The sequence below is a fragment of the Manihot esculenta genome, chromosome 4 (genome assembly GCF_001659605.2).
Source record: "Manihot esculenta cultivar AM560-2 chromosome 4, M.esculenta_v8, whole genome shotgun sequence".
Taxonomy (NCBI): domain Eukaryota; kingdom Viridiplantae; phylum Streptophyta; class Magnoliopsida; order Malpighiales; family Euphorbiaceae; genus Manihot; species Manihot esculenta.
Genome location: NC_035164.2, coordinates 34,352,471 through 34,365,703, shown reverse-complemented (window position 1 = coordinate 34,365,703; position 13,233 = coordinate 34,352,471). Strand labels below are relative to the sequence as shown.

Below are 13,233 nucleotides of genomic sequence, written 5' to 3'. Positions count from 1 at the left end.
AATTTTAAAAATAAATAATATATTTTTAATTTGAAAACTATTATTTGCATTTTATTATATGATTATTATATTGTAAAAATAATAATTTTTTAAGATTTTTTTTCTTATGCGTAGAGTTACAAATTAAAAATATTTATTTTGAAACGAGATTCAAAAATATATGTCATGATAAATTTGAGAAAAAATTTATTAACTAATTTTAACAATAGATAATCATAAAACAGGTAAATTAGTTAAAACCAGCTTGCCATGCACTACCCGACCCTTGTGCACAGCACGTGACTGCGCGTGAAAAGTAGGATGTTGGAGGTCTTTCCAAAGTCATTCAATATGGAGGAGCGGTAAAGAAGAGGCCGAGCAAAAACGACAACTCAAAACTAGAGCGAAAAATCGCAATTCCAGAAAATCACCCGAAACACTATCTTCAAATTTCTATTCCGTTCTGATATCAATCTCAGAGCTGTGTGATCGTTTGCTGAAACCATCCCTACTTAACCAAGCACACGGGTAAGTCCTCAATTGCCCGTTTGGTTTCATTGCCGGGTTCCGTTTCTCGGTAAAGAATCAACTTGGATTGAAATCTAGGGTTTCATTGCTAGAAAAATGAAACCCTAGGCTTGTATTGACATGTGGGCTTTAATTATTTTGAAGCTTGGTGGTGTTATTCATTCTTCCTTGAGATTTACAGGGTCGAATACCAGAAATGAACGTGTTTGATAGCTTTTATTGCATTAAAAATCCCAAATTCAGAGGGGTTTTCAATGGAATCTGCAGCATTATCCTGTTATTTTTATTTTGCCACTGGGTAAATGTCCTTAAAAACCCTTTTAGTGGCCCATATCCAACAATAGGAGCTATTTTTGGTAGTGGGTCGAGCCATATTGATATAATTCACCTGCAAATGATTGAAGTTGATGCCAATTCGACATCCTTAATTGATGGGATTGATGATAAAAATGATACGAGTGTACAGAAACCACATTTATGTGGTGGGTTGATTGACCATAAGGGCTATGCTAATAGATGCGAGTACTTGAAAGCGAACCTAGATTGTTCATCCGGCGAGTTCTTTGATTATATCGAGTTTCTGTATTGGGATTGTGGTAATTTTATGGTGTTAGGTTATGTATTTTTGGGTGTTTGGCTTGCTGCTTTGTTTTATTTGTTGGGGAATACTGCAGCAGACTACTTTTGTTGTTCATTGAAGAAGTTATCTAGTCTTTTGAAGTTTCCTCCTACAGTGGCTGGAGATTCTTTTCTCCCACTTGGTAATGGAGCGCCAGTTGTGTTTGCAAGTATTGCTGCCTTTGTGGGTAAGGATGCAGGAGAGGTGGGTCTTAATAGTGTGTTGGGTGGTGCCGTGTTTGTTACTTTGGGACTGTTTCATTATGTGTAGCAGAGAAGGAAATTCAAATTGATCACAGATGTTTCATTAGGGATATCTGCTTCTTCCTTTTTACGCGATTGTTTTTGTTGATGATGTTGATGATTGGCAAGGTGAGTGTTTGAGCAGCAATTGCCTTTGTCTCAATCTATGCAGTTTATGGCATTTCAGTTGCTGCTGGTGAAATTTTTGGGAAACACACTCGGAGGTTGAAACTTGATGTTATTACACCATTGATTCCTGTACAAGGAAGTTATGAAGATGATTCAAGAGTGTATAGTTCTCTGCTAGACATTGAAACTGACAGTGATGTACCCCATCTGCCTCCTTCCCTACTGTTAGACCCTTGAGCCGGTTGGCTTGAGTTGGGGTGAAGTTGGGCCTTGATTTCACCACAACTGGGAGTGTGCAGGGGTGCACTTATTGGCAAGGCTGTGTGCTTGGGCAGACTGGAGGACTGCTGGGTGCAAAGGCTGGACTTTGGGTGTCAGTTCAGTCCATTATATAGGGATGGAAGTTGCTGAATGCAAAGGAGTGGCCTACAAACGTGGGGAAGTGGATGCTGAAGTGGGGCATGTTCTCCCATAATGGGTAGTTGTAACTTCCATGATCAGTAGTGGGTCGTTATATAACTTCCATGATGAGTAGTGGGTAGTTATATAACTTCCATGATCCCATGATCTCATGATCCCATGATGTGTAGTGGGCGGATTTCTCTCCTTAGTGGTTGGGAGTGTCAACCACACAACTTCTAGTAGGCTGTTGCTGTAACCTATATATACCCATACAAATGTAAATAGGGGTGTTTGCTGGTAGAGAGAGCAAAAGAGAGCACTGTTGTCTCTTGTATTGTATTGTTTCTTTTTTGTGAGTAAAAAGGTTGGGAAAGTTGTTTCCTGTAAATACTGTTGTCTTGCACTTTGTTGGTTGAGATTCTGTGCCTTTCGAACCTCACTTTGTGAGATTGTGTGGCTGAGCCAAGTGGGATCTCTTGGTTGCCTAGCAGGTTTCTAAGTGATTGTTCCGCTGCGCGTGTTTCAACTTAGACCCCTGTGACACCTACCATCATGGATGTGGGCCTCAAATGTTGCAATATATCCTAATTACTCACCAAGGGGCATTTTATTGGACGAAGAAAGAACTCCTTGGGGCTGGACTGACGATGGAATGGAGATCAACAACACCTCATTGTCATGCTCTCGAGTATTTTCACTGATTGAGTTGCCATTGACAGTGCCAAGATGGTTAACAATTTCATTGGTTGATGAAGAAACATGGTCAAAACCCTATGCTGCAGCCAGTGCTACATTGGCTCCTATTCTTATGGCATTCCTGTGGAACAGAGAAGATGACATGGGCCCTGAAAGTAGGATTCTAATATATATTTTTGGAGTCATGATTGGTTCCTTACTTGGTTTTCTTGCATACTAGTATACCTTGCCCAGCCATCCACCTCAAAGATTATTGCTTTTGTGGGTATTTGGAGGATTTTGTATGAGTATTATACGGTTCTATATGTTAGCTAATGAGCTTGTTGCTTTATTGGTGGCATTTGGTTTGATCTTTGGGATCAATCCATCAATTCTTGGGTTGACTGTTTTAGCGTGGGGCAATTCGATGGGCGATTTAGTGTCAAATTTTTCCCGGGCAATGAATGGTGGTGACAGCGTGCAGATTGCCTTGTCTGGATGCTATGCAGGTCCCATGTTTAATACACTTGTTGGCATGGGGATTTCAATGCTGCTAGGAGCCTGGTCACAGAACACTGGCATTTATGTAATTCCTCAAGACAATAGTTTGTTGTACACTATGGGTTTTCTCGTGTCAGGACTAATTTGGGCACTCGTTGTTTTACCTCAAAATAACATGCGTCCCACCAAAACATTCGGAGTGGGACTTATAACCATATATCTGAGTTTTATTTGAATAAGGTTAAGTATCGCCTTGGGATATGTAGTAACTTGACTAATTGATTTTGGTCATCATTGGATGGATCTGTAAAGCCAGTCTCTCCAAACTGTTGTTCTACTCATCATCACACTTTCATTTGTAAAGCGGTAATCTAATGATGTAATAGCATATACATTTGTAGATTCTTTTTAGTACTTGCCGTTAGAGGTTGAGCAATCTCTACAATGCGCTTACACATATTGGAAGTTATGAAAATGTATATACTGAAAGGCCATTCCTATAGGAAATTGTTTACATAAAATAGCTTTGAGTGCGTTTGATGTTGTATTACAATTCCCACTAGAAAGTTGCAGATGATTGTTGACTTTGTGATGATAGGACTTAAGAAATCTAGTTTCCTTTTTCCAAGTTACTTTCCTTCATGGGTTTTCACACAGATAAGCAAGTGCACAATAAGGGATTATACTATGGTTGGTGCTTCTTTTATCTATAGAGCTGCTAGAAATGCTAATTTAATCGAATGGATACTGGAATGTTTAATGGGTTTTCGGGGCATTCTCGTGTAATACTAGGTAGATATTCTGTGATTCTGCGAATTTCCTTCTCTATATGATGCCAGTGAATTTTCCATAGAAAACTATGGAACTTGTACTGCAGTTAGTTGCTTCAAAAATACAACGGCTTACTGGAAGATGCAAAGAAATTGCATACCATTTGCAAAGTGAAGTTTATGTGATATCTCACTCATTTTTCTAGGTTAGTGGAATGTTTCATGGTACATGAAACACAATAGTTTTTAGATGGTCTAGTCGATGGATTCTCTTGAGAGTTATTTTGTACTGCAGCTTAATATATATATATATATATTTAAATTACTTTAATGAGCCACCTGTTAAATCATTAATTCACCGATTAAATCACCTTCCATTCATTCGGTCTCTTCTTCACCTGTCAACCTCTAGTCTGGTTTCAACGGCACTGGAGGCCACAACTTGAACTTGCCACCAAAACCAAACTAGCACTGCCAAATCCCCGGCAGTAATGGACAGGGACCGAAGAGAGCTACAAGCAGATGACCAGATGAAATTAGCATTAATAAGTTATGTTCTAAATATCTATGTTAAAATTATCATTTATATTTGATGATTAGGCATAGAATTAAAATTATTGAACCCCACCCAACATTTTAATAATCTATTTTCACATGTAAATTTTTCTTTAAAGAAACTATAACATTAATTATATTGGTCAATTTTCTTTGTACTTAATCATTTTGATGTTGCTTTATTATATCAAAAAACTAAACTCTAGTTAATGAGAAATTTGAGTAGACATCTCAAATGTAGTATCCATTTTGTACCAACAAAAAAAGCACAAATCAACCAAAATAAGCTAGACAGTAAACAGAATCATTTCCTGAGTGTGCTAATTCACAGTCACGTGTGGTCCGCAACAACGGCAGCCTCGCACTTTTATGAACTAGCTCTCTGTCTATCCGCGTTCCAGTTTTCACAGAGAACAGAAGAAATCAATCACTTCTCACGAAAACAACTCTCTTTATTACTTTATTTGATCTCTTCCCGCTTCTCTCTCCCTCTCCCTCTCTCATACACAGAAATAAACAGAAGCAATGCCTTTCACGTACCCCCCAGCCACTTTGTCTTCAATGGCTTTTGGTGCATTTCTTCTTTTTGATTAGGTGATGGGTGGCTGCTCCAACTGAAATTGTACAAAGCTGAATCTTTGTTGTTGTTATTGTTGCAGCAGCTCATAAGCCTTTTACAACACATGTTGTCTATAATAAAATTTTCAGTTGAATTTGAGATTTTTGAGGGTCTTTTAAATTTTATGTTTTTATTTTTTGCACCTGCCATAAATTTCACAGGGATTATGATTTATTTGCCTTTACCATTGAATTTTGTAAGAGTCCATAAAATTAATGAAATTGGACATATCCATCATTTTATTTTATCCAAGTTATTTTTACTTAATTAATATTTTTTAATAATAAAATAATAAATATTTTAATTTTATTATTGATATAATATATATTGTGAGATTTGAATAATTGCTTTTTTACATTTCCATTTATTGTTGTGCAATGGATAAACAAAATTGATGAACCCATCATGATTTTAGAGTTTGACAATGGTTACTTAAATAATTGTTCAACTAAAGTAAAAAAGAAAAAGTAAAGTTAATTGATTAAATCAGAAACATATTGTGTACAAAATCCAAAATGAGAATCATAATCTTGGTGATGGGGTAAACGTGTTTTTTAAAAAATGGATTAGTCTTAGGTGTAATAATGCCATCAAACAAACAAATATGAATCATTTTTCAATTAGGACAAATATTAATCAAATAATCATCCAAGCTATCAAGGGATAGTAATAAACCCAAAATAAAATAAAATAAAATAAAAAGGAGACGGCTAAATTTGACTCATACTGACGTGGACCAATATGGATCCCAGATTCCACCAATCTATTTTACTCACTTCATCCCAATAAAGATACTTATTTTCTGACTCCATTGCTCTCCATTTTCTCAGGAAACTCAATGGCTCTTTCCTCCGTCCCTTTCCTTCGTCTCCTCCTCTTCTTCCTTTCTCTCACCCCTCTAGTCTTCTCTTCACCATTATCAAACCTTCCACAGACCTTCATCGTCCACGTCTCCAGATCTCACAAGCCAATCTTCTTCTCCTCTCACCATGATTGGTACACATCAATCCTCCTATCCCTGCCTCCCTCCCCCCACCCCACCAAGCTTATCTATACTTATGGCCGCGCCATCAATGGCTTCTCCGCCCATCTCACTGCAGCCCAGGCAGCGGAACTCCGCCGTGTTCCTGGGATCCTCTCTGTTATCCCAGACCAGATTCGCCAGCTCCACACCACCCGCACTCCTCACTTTTTAGGCCTTTCTACGGGGTCTGGCCTTTGGCCTAATTGTGCTTACGGTGAAGACGTGATTATTGGTGTTCTGGACACCGGAATATGGCCGGAACATCCTAGTTTCTCGGACTCTGGTCTGTCTCCTGTTCCTGATAATTGGAAAGGTATCTGCGAGACATCGTCCGATTTTCCTGCTTCTGCTTGTAATCGGAAACTCATCGGTGCAAGAGCCTTCTATAAAGGGTTTGTGTCCTATCAAGGTAAAGACATTGATGTATCAAGAGATTCAGCTTCTCCACGAGATACTGAAGGTCATGGAACCCACACAGCGTCCACTGCAGCTGGGTCCTTGGTTCATAACGCGAGCTTTTATGAATACGCGAGGGGAAAAGCTCGCGGTATGGCCTCAAAGGCAAGAATTGCTGCATATAAGATTTGTTGGAGCCTGGGTTGCTTTGACTCTGACATTCTTGCAGCCATGGATCAAGCCATTGCCGATGGTGTCCATGTGATTTCATTATCCGTTGGTGCCACCGGTTATGCTCCTCAATACGATCATGATTCGATAGCTATTGGGGCATTTGGAGCAACCCAACATGGAATTGTTGTTTCTTGCTCTGCTGGGAATTCAGGTCCAGATCCTTTTACGGCCGTTAATATTGCGCCTTGGATTCTCACTGTTGGTGCTTCCACCATCGATAGAGAGTTCCCAGCTGATGTTGTGCTGGGCGATGGGAGGATTTTTGGTGGGGTGTCGCTCTACTCCGGTGAGCCGCTAGCGAATGACAAGCTACCTTTGGTGTATGCTGGTGATATTGGAAGTAGATATTGTTTTGTGGGGAGTCTAAGCCCATCAAAAGTTCAGGGGAAAATTGTGGTATGCGATCGAGGAATGAATGCAAGAGTAGAAAAGGGAAGCGCAGTGAAGCTAGCAGGTGGGCTCGGAATGATAATGGCAAACACAGAAGAAAGTGGTGAGGAGCTGATTGCAGACTCTCATCTTATACCAGCTACTATGGTAGGCGAAATTGCTGGAAATCAGATCCGACAATATATCAAGTCGAATCAATTTCCTTCTGCAACAATTGTTTTCCATGGAACTGTAATTGGGACATCACCGCCAGCTCCTAAAGTTGCATCCTTTTCCAGCCGTGGTCCAAACCATTTAACACCGGAGATTTTGAAGCCAGATGTTATAGCTCCTGGAGTTAATATATTGGCTGGCTGGACAGGAGCTTCAGCTCCAACAGATTTGGACATTGATCCTAGAAGAGTTGAGTTTAACATAATTTCAGGTACCTCAATGTCCTGCCCCCATGTTAGTGGAATCGCTGCTTTGCTTCGAAAGGCATATCCAAATTGGTCACCTGCTGCTATAAAATCTGCTCTAGTGACCACCGCTTATAACTTGGATAATTCCGGCAAAAGCATTGTTGATCTTGCTAGTGGCAGTGAATCAACGCCCTTTGTTCATGGAGCTGGTCATGTGGATCCCAACAGTGCTCTTGATCCTGGATTGGTGTATGACATCAACACCGGTGACTATATTGCATTTCTCTGCACAATTGGGTATGATTCCAAGAGAATTGCAGTTTTTGTTCCAGGGGCTGCAACTGTGGATGCATGTGATCGAGAACTGGGTGGTCCAGGCAATCTCAATTACCCATCATTCTCTGTTGTTTTTGAGCCCACAACCAGTGTGGTTACACAGAAGAGGGTGGTGAAAAATGTTGGAAGTTCTGTTGATGCAATATATGAAGTCAAGGTGAATGCTCCTGCAAATATAGAGGTGAAGGTTTCACCAAGTAAGCTTGTGTTTAATGCAGAAAATCAGACATTGTCATATGATATTACATTCTCTAGTGGTAATTTGGATTGGTCTAGCATTAGCTCACAAAGTTTTGGATCAATTGAGTGGAGTGATGGAACTCATAGAGTTAGAAGTCCCATTGCTGTTAGGTGGAAGTGGAATCAAGGATCATCCAGGGCTTCCATTTGAGAATTTGGATTGTCCTCAACTTGTGTGGTTCTGTTTGCAATCTGTCAGGTCTGTTGTACAAAATTTATGGATACTGGTTTAGTTTTTAGTTTCACCAAGATTTCAAGGTGGAGCATTGATGTATTGCAGTATTCGGAGCAATAAAATTTGTTTCTTGGCCCCCCTGCATTTGCATTTCTACTTCTGGGTTTATCTAGAGTTAACGTCGTCAACGACGTCGCTTTGGCCGAGTGGTTAAGGCGTGTGCCTGCTAAGTACATGGGGTTTCCCCGCGAGAGTTCGAATCTCTCAGGCGACGAAGTGACTGTTTTTATAAATCTATCAAAAAATTTATAGAAATTCAATAAACATTTAATTAAATTATATTATATCGAATTAAATATATATTTACACTCTTATCCTATTTAAAATTAATCTATTGTTTAAACTGAAATTATAACATAATAAACACAAATCATAATAATTAAAAATAAATTATTTAACTCATCAAATTAAAAAAAAAAAAAACAAGAAATGATCCAATTTATTCATGATTGTTCTCAAAATGTTATGGAATACACTATAAAACAAAGTCCTCAATAATACAAAAGCTATTTTATGATTAATCTAAAGCAGTCCGCACAACCTAAAATAGTCAATAATAAATATCAAATTTTTTTTTAATAAAATATAACTAATTTATATTTAATTATTATAAAAATACTGATTTTAGTTCATATCGCAGACTACTAAAATTCAATCAATCATACCATACATCCAATCAAACAGCCTTAAATGTTTTATGATCTATATTGACGCACACGAACATGATTCAATACGTAGCTATGGCATCCCTTCCCCTAGCCAACTTTTAAGTTTGTTACCACTACTTGATCGAATAAAACGAATAGAAAACCTACATATTATCCACGACCCCAAACAAACACAGACAACATGCATAAACCTCGCAGCTAGCAAGCAGACATTTTGACGGATTAGTGATCATGGACATCATAACTCCATTTAGAGCTTAAGCAACCACAAACCGATATCATAACATTGCATAAATGATGTATTGGTCACAAGGAAATTGAACCATCTGACCCGACAAAACGGGTTTAAAGACTGCTGGGAAAAATTCAGAAACACTGTTGATCCAATACATTACTATGATCTATTACAATGTTAGAGACTGGAGACTGGCCTTCTTACTTTCAGGTTCTGATTCACACAACTTAAATTTTGGACCCAGGATGCTCTGCTTGCTGCCATTGATTCTAGTGGCCATACTTCTGGAATTCCCACTCACTATTATCTGAAAGAATGAGGAAGCCACATAAGAGCTGAGAATTTTTTCACATAATACCATAAAGTGCAAAAATGGCAACTGAATCGGTAAAAGCATACCAAGAGGGCACACTTGGCGGGTTTTGAGCCATCGGCTGATACAGTGGAAGTGAAAAGCATGATTGCACACCCCTGGTGAGCAAAAACCAAGGTTTCTTCATCATGTAATAAGATGGACAAAACAAATGAAATAACTAACCCTATACGATGAAGTATTTTGTGAACGTTATACATGTACAAAAGTTGATCAAGCTTCAAACAATCACTGGATCATAAACTAACCAAACAAAGAGAGAGTCCTACATCAAATTTGGGGCCTTTATACCAGTAACAGAGCTAGAGGTGACAATGAGAAAACATTGCAGTGATCAGTTTATGTACAAGCAGCCCGGCAATGATTACAAACCCCCTGATGACAGTAAAATCATAAAACTCCAGAACCTGAATACCAAGAATGGTATTCTTAACGACTTAATCACATCAAAGCTGATAACAGCCCGACTCTACCATTTCTACCTCGTGTTTGACAACAAGAATTCACCAGTGAAGAATCTCCATGTTCCCTTGTCATTCTTAGGCATACTCAATGAATATAAAAGGATGTTTGCTAGTTCATACGTTCTGTGCTCTATGAGTAAATTTTCCAGGTGAAACAGAAAATCAAGGTCTAAAGTTTTCCTCCAAATCAACATCTAAGAAAACTGAAAAAAGGGACCTCCATCAGGCTCATAAAAATTCATGCCAAAATACTAATCCATTTGGATCTTTCTAAGCATCAGCATGTAATGAAGTTAAACACCACTCACAAAACAAAAAATAGCTATCCTCTCATTTACAATAAACTTCTTCTTACTTTGAGATTGCAACCTGAATTACAAAGAACTCTGATTTGATTAATTATGACTCAAAGATCAAGACCACCACCCAGTGTCAAGCTATTCAATAACCAAGCAAAATCAAAGTCATGACTCAAAAACATAATTTCAGAAGCAACATTAAGAGGAATCCCCCAAAATTTAAAGAGTTAGGTTAGGGTTGTAAAGATGCGAGATCATACCCCAGGCAACAGTGCACTCCTCACTGGTAGCACTTGCTTGATTCGCTTGGCACTCAATGCCTAGCCATACCAAATAATGAACACAATCAAATCACCATTAATAATAACTACAACAAAAATCCCTTTATACATACAGGGGGAAAACAAAAATCAAACTTAAACAGGAAAAAGTCCACATAAAAGAAAAAAAAAAAAAAGATCAAGCGAGGAACGTAAAACTCACATAGATCCATAATATGGTTCCTGCAAATCGCACAATTATCCACAACAATATCTGAAAACCATCAAATGCCACAAATCGAAATCAGGCATATATAACGGGAAAAAAATCGAGAAACACAAAAACGCAATCATATATATGAATCATAAGAATTAGGGTTTTGGAGGTGTAAGAATAGACCCCAGGCCCAAAGAGCGACGGCATTCCACTTCTTGATTTCGAAACGTTTGGGCTTCTTGGTGGAAGATGAAGGTCCGGCGACGCTTGAGCTGGCCTCGCCTGCTGGGACCATGGTTACGTCGATATCCATCTTCTGTGGTTTGGTAAAGTAACTGAGAGGTTTGGGCTCGTTTTAGGGATCTTACTATCTGGGACGCTAGAGCAGGAAAGAAGATGCGAGGGAATGGTGAAAGGACGCGGGTTAAAAAAATCCAAACTTATTCCTATTTATATTTAACCTCTAAATTTTAGATGTTCAAATTAAAATTTTTTAGTTTATCACAATTATAATTAAAATAATTATATTAAATTTTAAACGGGTTAATAATGAATTATAATATAATTTTAAAATTTTATATTATTAATAAAATATATAATTTTTTAATTTAAAATTTATATTTTATATTTATTTATATAATATTAAATAAATATTTATTATATAAAATATCACATATAAATGATATATATTAAAATATTTTAATAAAAATTTATATTCAATATTATAAATTATGTGTATATTTTTTATATTTAAAAAATTTATTATTTATTAATAATTATTTTAAATTAAATAAAATATTATATGCTTTAAATTATGAAATTGTATTTTTTATATTTTTAAATTTTTATTAGTATTCATGATATTATATAAAAATAAAAATAAAGAGTGAATAATATAAAAAATTATATTATTGTAAAAAAAATAAATATTTAAGAATTATTTAATTATTTTTAATGATTATATTATAATTTAATATTAATTTATATAAATTTAATTTAATATTTGTAATTATAATTATAACAAATTAAAAAAATTTAATTTTATTATTTAAAATTTAAAAGCATTAAATATAAATGTAAATTATTGTAAATATTTTAATATTTTTTTAATAGTAAAAAAAATGATTTTCCCCTTCAGGTAAGAGTAAAAAAGGTTGAAATGATTTGGGATGAAATCTCATTTTTAACTCAATTTTATTAAAATTAAGTTTTTTAATCTAATTTATCTAAATGTTTTGTTTTATGATAAAATTTGCCTCTTCTTGGAAAAAAATTATTATTATTTTAATTTTAATAATAAAATATTTATATTGTAATTTTAAAAATATTATAATAAATAATAAAAACAAAAAATAATATTCAATTTATTAAAAATAATATTTTATTATTACAAATATTTAAAACAAAAGGCAAATCTTATTTTAAACCACAAAATTTATGCTAATTGCCGAAAAAGTGTTGTAAAGTTTAAGAGAAAATAAAATTTACTTCAAACAATTTATGAACTACTAGAAAAATAACCTAGACAATAAAAAAATTAGCCAAAGCATCTCCACAAACTCAAATATTAGACCCAGACTTCATAAGACAATCGCGTAAAAAAAATTGACTCGTATCAGTTTCAATTTATTGTAGAAATGGAGCAACCATTAAGAGATGATTTTCACTGCTTCCAGCGGCAATCAATCATGGCGAGACCAAATTTCAATCGCTTGACACACACCCTGCAGACAAATGAATAATTCAGAGCCAAGAGGTCCAAGCTCCCTCTTCCCAGGCCATGAAACTATACATTGATTTGGTGCACCTTGAAAGAAGCAAAGGAGACAAGTTTTGAATATGGGAACTTGAATTAATGAATGAGTAGGGCTAGGTGGATGAAATTGAGCAAGAGATTAAGGCGAAGGACCAATTTTGGTGGATTATGGACCATGCATATAATTATATATTAAATTCCTTGATCAGTGTGTAAAATTAAAACAATTTCCAATCCTAATTAATCACCTCCTTTAATGCGTCACGCCCTCACATGCCCATATACCTACTGGAATGGATAACATCTCAATTCAAGCCTAACAAAAAAATCAATATGGTCACGTGACGACCTTTCCCTTTTTTTTTAAAAAAAAAAAGGACAATGTTGCTGCCAGTTTGCAACTGTACTATTAGCAATACAAAATCCTGAGCTAAGATTAAACCCAGGTGTTATGTTGTTGTTATCGTCATTGCCTGCGTAAAATATTCCATCTCAGATTAGAAAATTAGGATGATGGTATGTGTTCTTGTCAAGTAATTAAATTAAATTAAGAGATTTAGAGCTGACTTTGACCCCACTCTGTAATTATCTTTTAGATTATATAATTCCATTAATTTTAGGTGTTGTTTTTTAATTTAAAAATGGTAAGTTTAAATATTAATTAATAAAAAATCGTAAATAATGAA

The 13,233-nt window shown here is 36.0% G+C and overlaps 2 protein-coding genes, 1 non-coding gene and 1 pseudogene across 3 annotated transcripts; 3 read left to right on the top strand and 1 right to left on the bottom strand.

Annotated features, from left to right (window-relative positions):
• The first annotated feature begins 335 nt into the window (after positions 1-335).
• On the top strand, positions 336-3,564 carry LOC110612763 (annotated as a pseudogene).
• A 2,244-nt stretch (positions 3,565-5,808) lies between these two features.
• Positions 5,809-8,359, top strand: LOC110612762 (subtilisin-like protease SBT1.4). The gene has a single exon (XM_021753545.2). The coding sequence runs from the start codon at positions 5,858-5,860 to the stop codon at positions 8,189-8,191; it is 2,334 nt and encodes a 777-aa protein (XP_021609237.1). The 5' UTR covers positions 5,809-5,857; the 3' UTR covers positions 8,192-8,359.
• A 48-nt stretch (positions 8,360-8,407) lies between these two features.
• TRNAS-GCU lies at positions 8,408-8,489 on the top strand. Its single transcript has one exon. It is a non-coding gene; the product is annotated as a tRNA-Ser (tRNA).
• Positions 8,490-9,200: 711 nt separating this feature from the next.
• LOC110612954 (RING-box protein 1a) lies at positions 9,201-11,216 on the bottom strand. Its single transcript, XM_021753822.2, has 5 exons — positions 10,975-11,216; positions 10,798-10,848; positions 10,575-10,634; positions 9,578-9,649; positions 9,201-9,485 (listed from the first exon to the last, which is right to left on the bottom strand). Exons 1-5 carry the CDS (start codon positions 11,102-11,104, stop codon positions 9,448-9,450), a joined length of 351 nt encoding a protein of 116 aa, XP_021609514.1. The 5' UTR covers positions 11,105-11,216; the 3' UTR covers positions 9,201-9,447.
• Positions 11,217-13,233: the final 2,017 nt, after the last annotated feature.

Bases quoted from the DNA above. Each gene is read 5' to 3' on its own strand.
- LOC110612762 (XM_021753545.2), top strand. From the start codon at position 5,858: ATGGCTCTTTCCTCCGTCCCTTTCCTTCGTCTCCTCCTCTTCTTCCTT.
- LOC110612954 (XM_021753822.2), bottom strand. From the start codon at position 11,104: ATGGATATCGACGTAACCATGGTCCCAGCAGGCGAGGCCAGCTCAAGC. The intron at 10,849-10,974 runs GTCTATTCTTAC...GATGGTTTTCAG, and splicing joins CGTCGCTCTTTGGGCCTGGG to ATATTGTTGTGGATAATTGT. The intron at 10,635-10,797 runs GTGAGTTTTACG...TGGTATGGCTAG, and splicing joins GAACCATATTATGGATCTAT to GCATTGAGTGCCAAGCGAAT.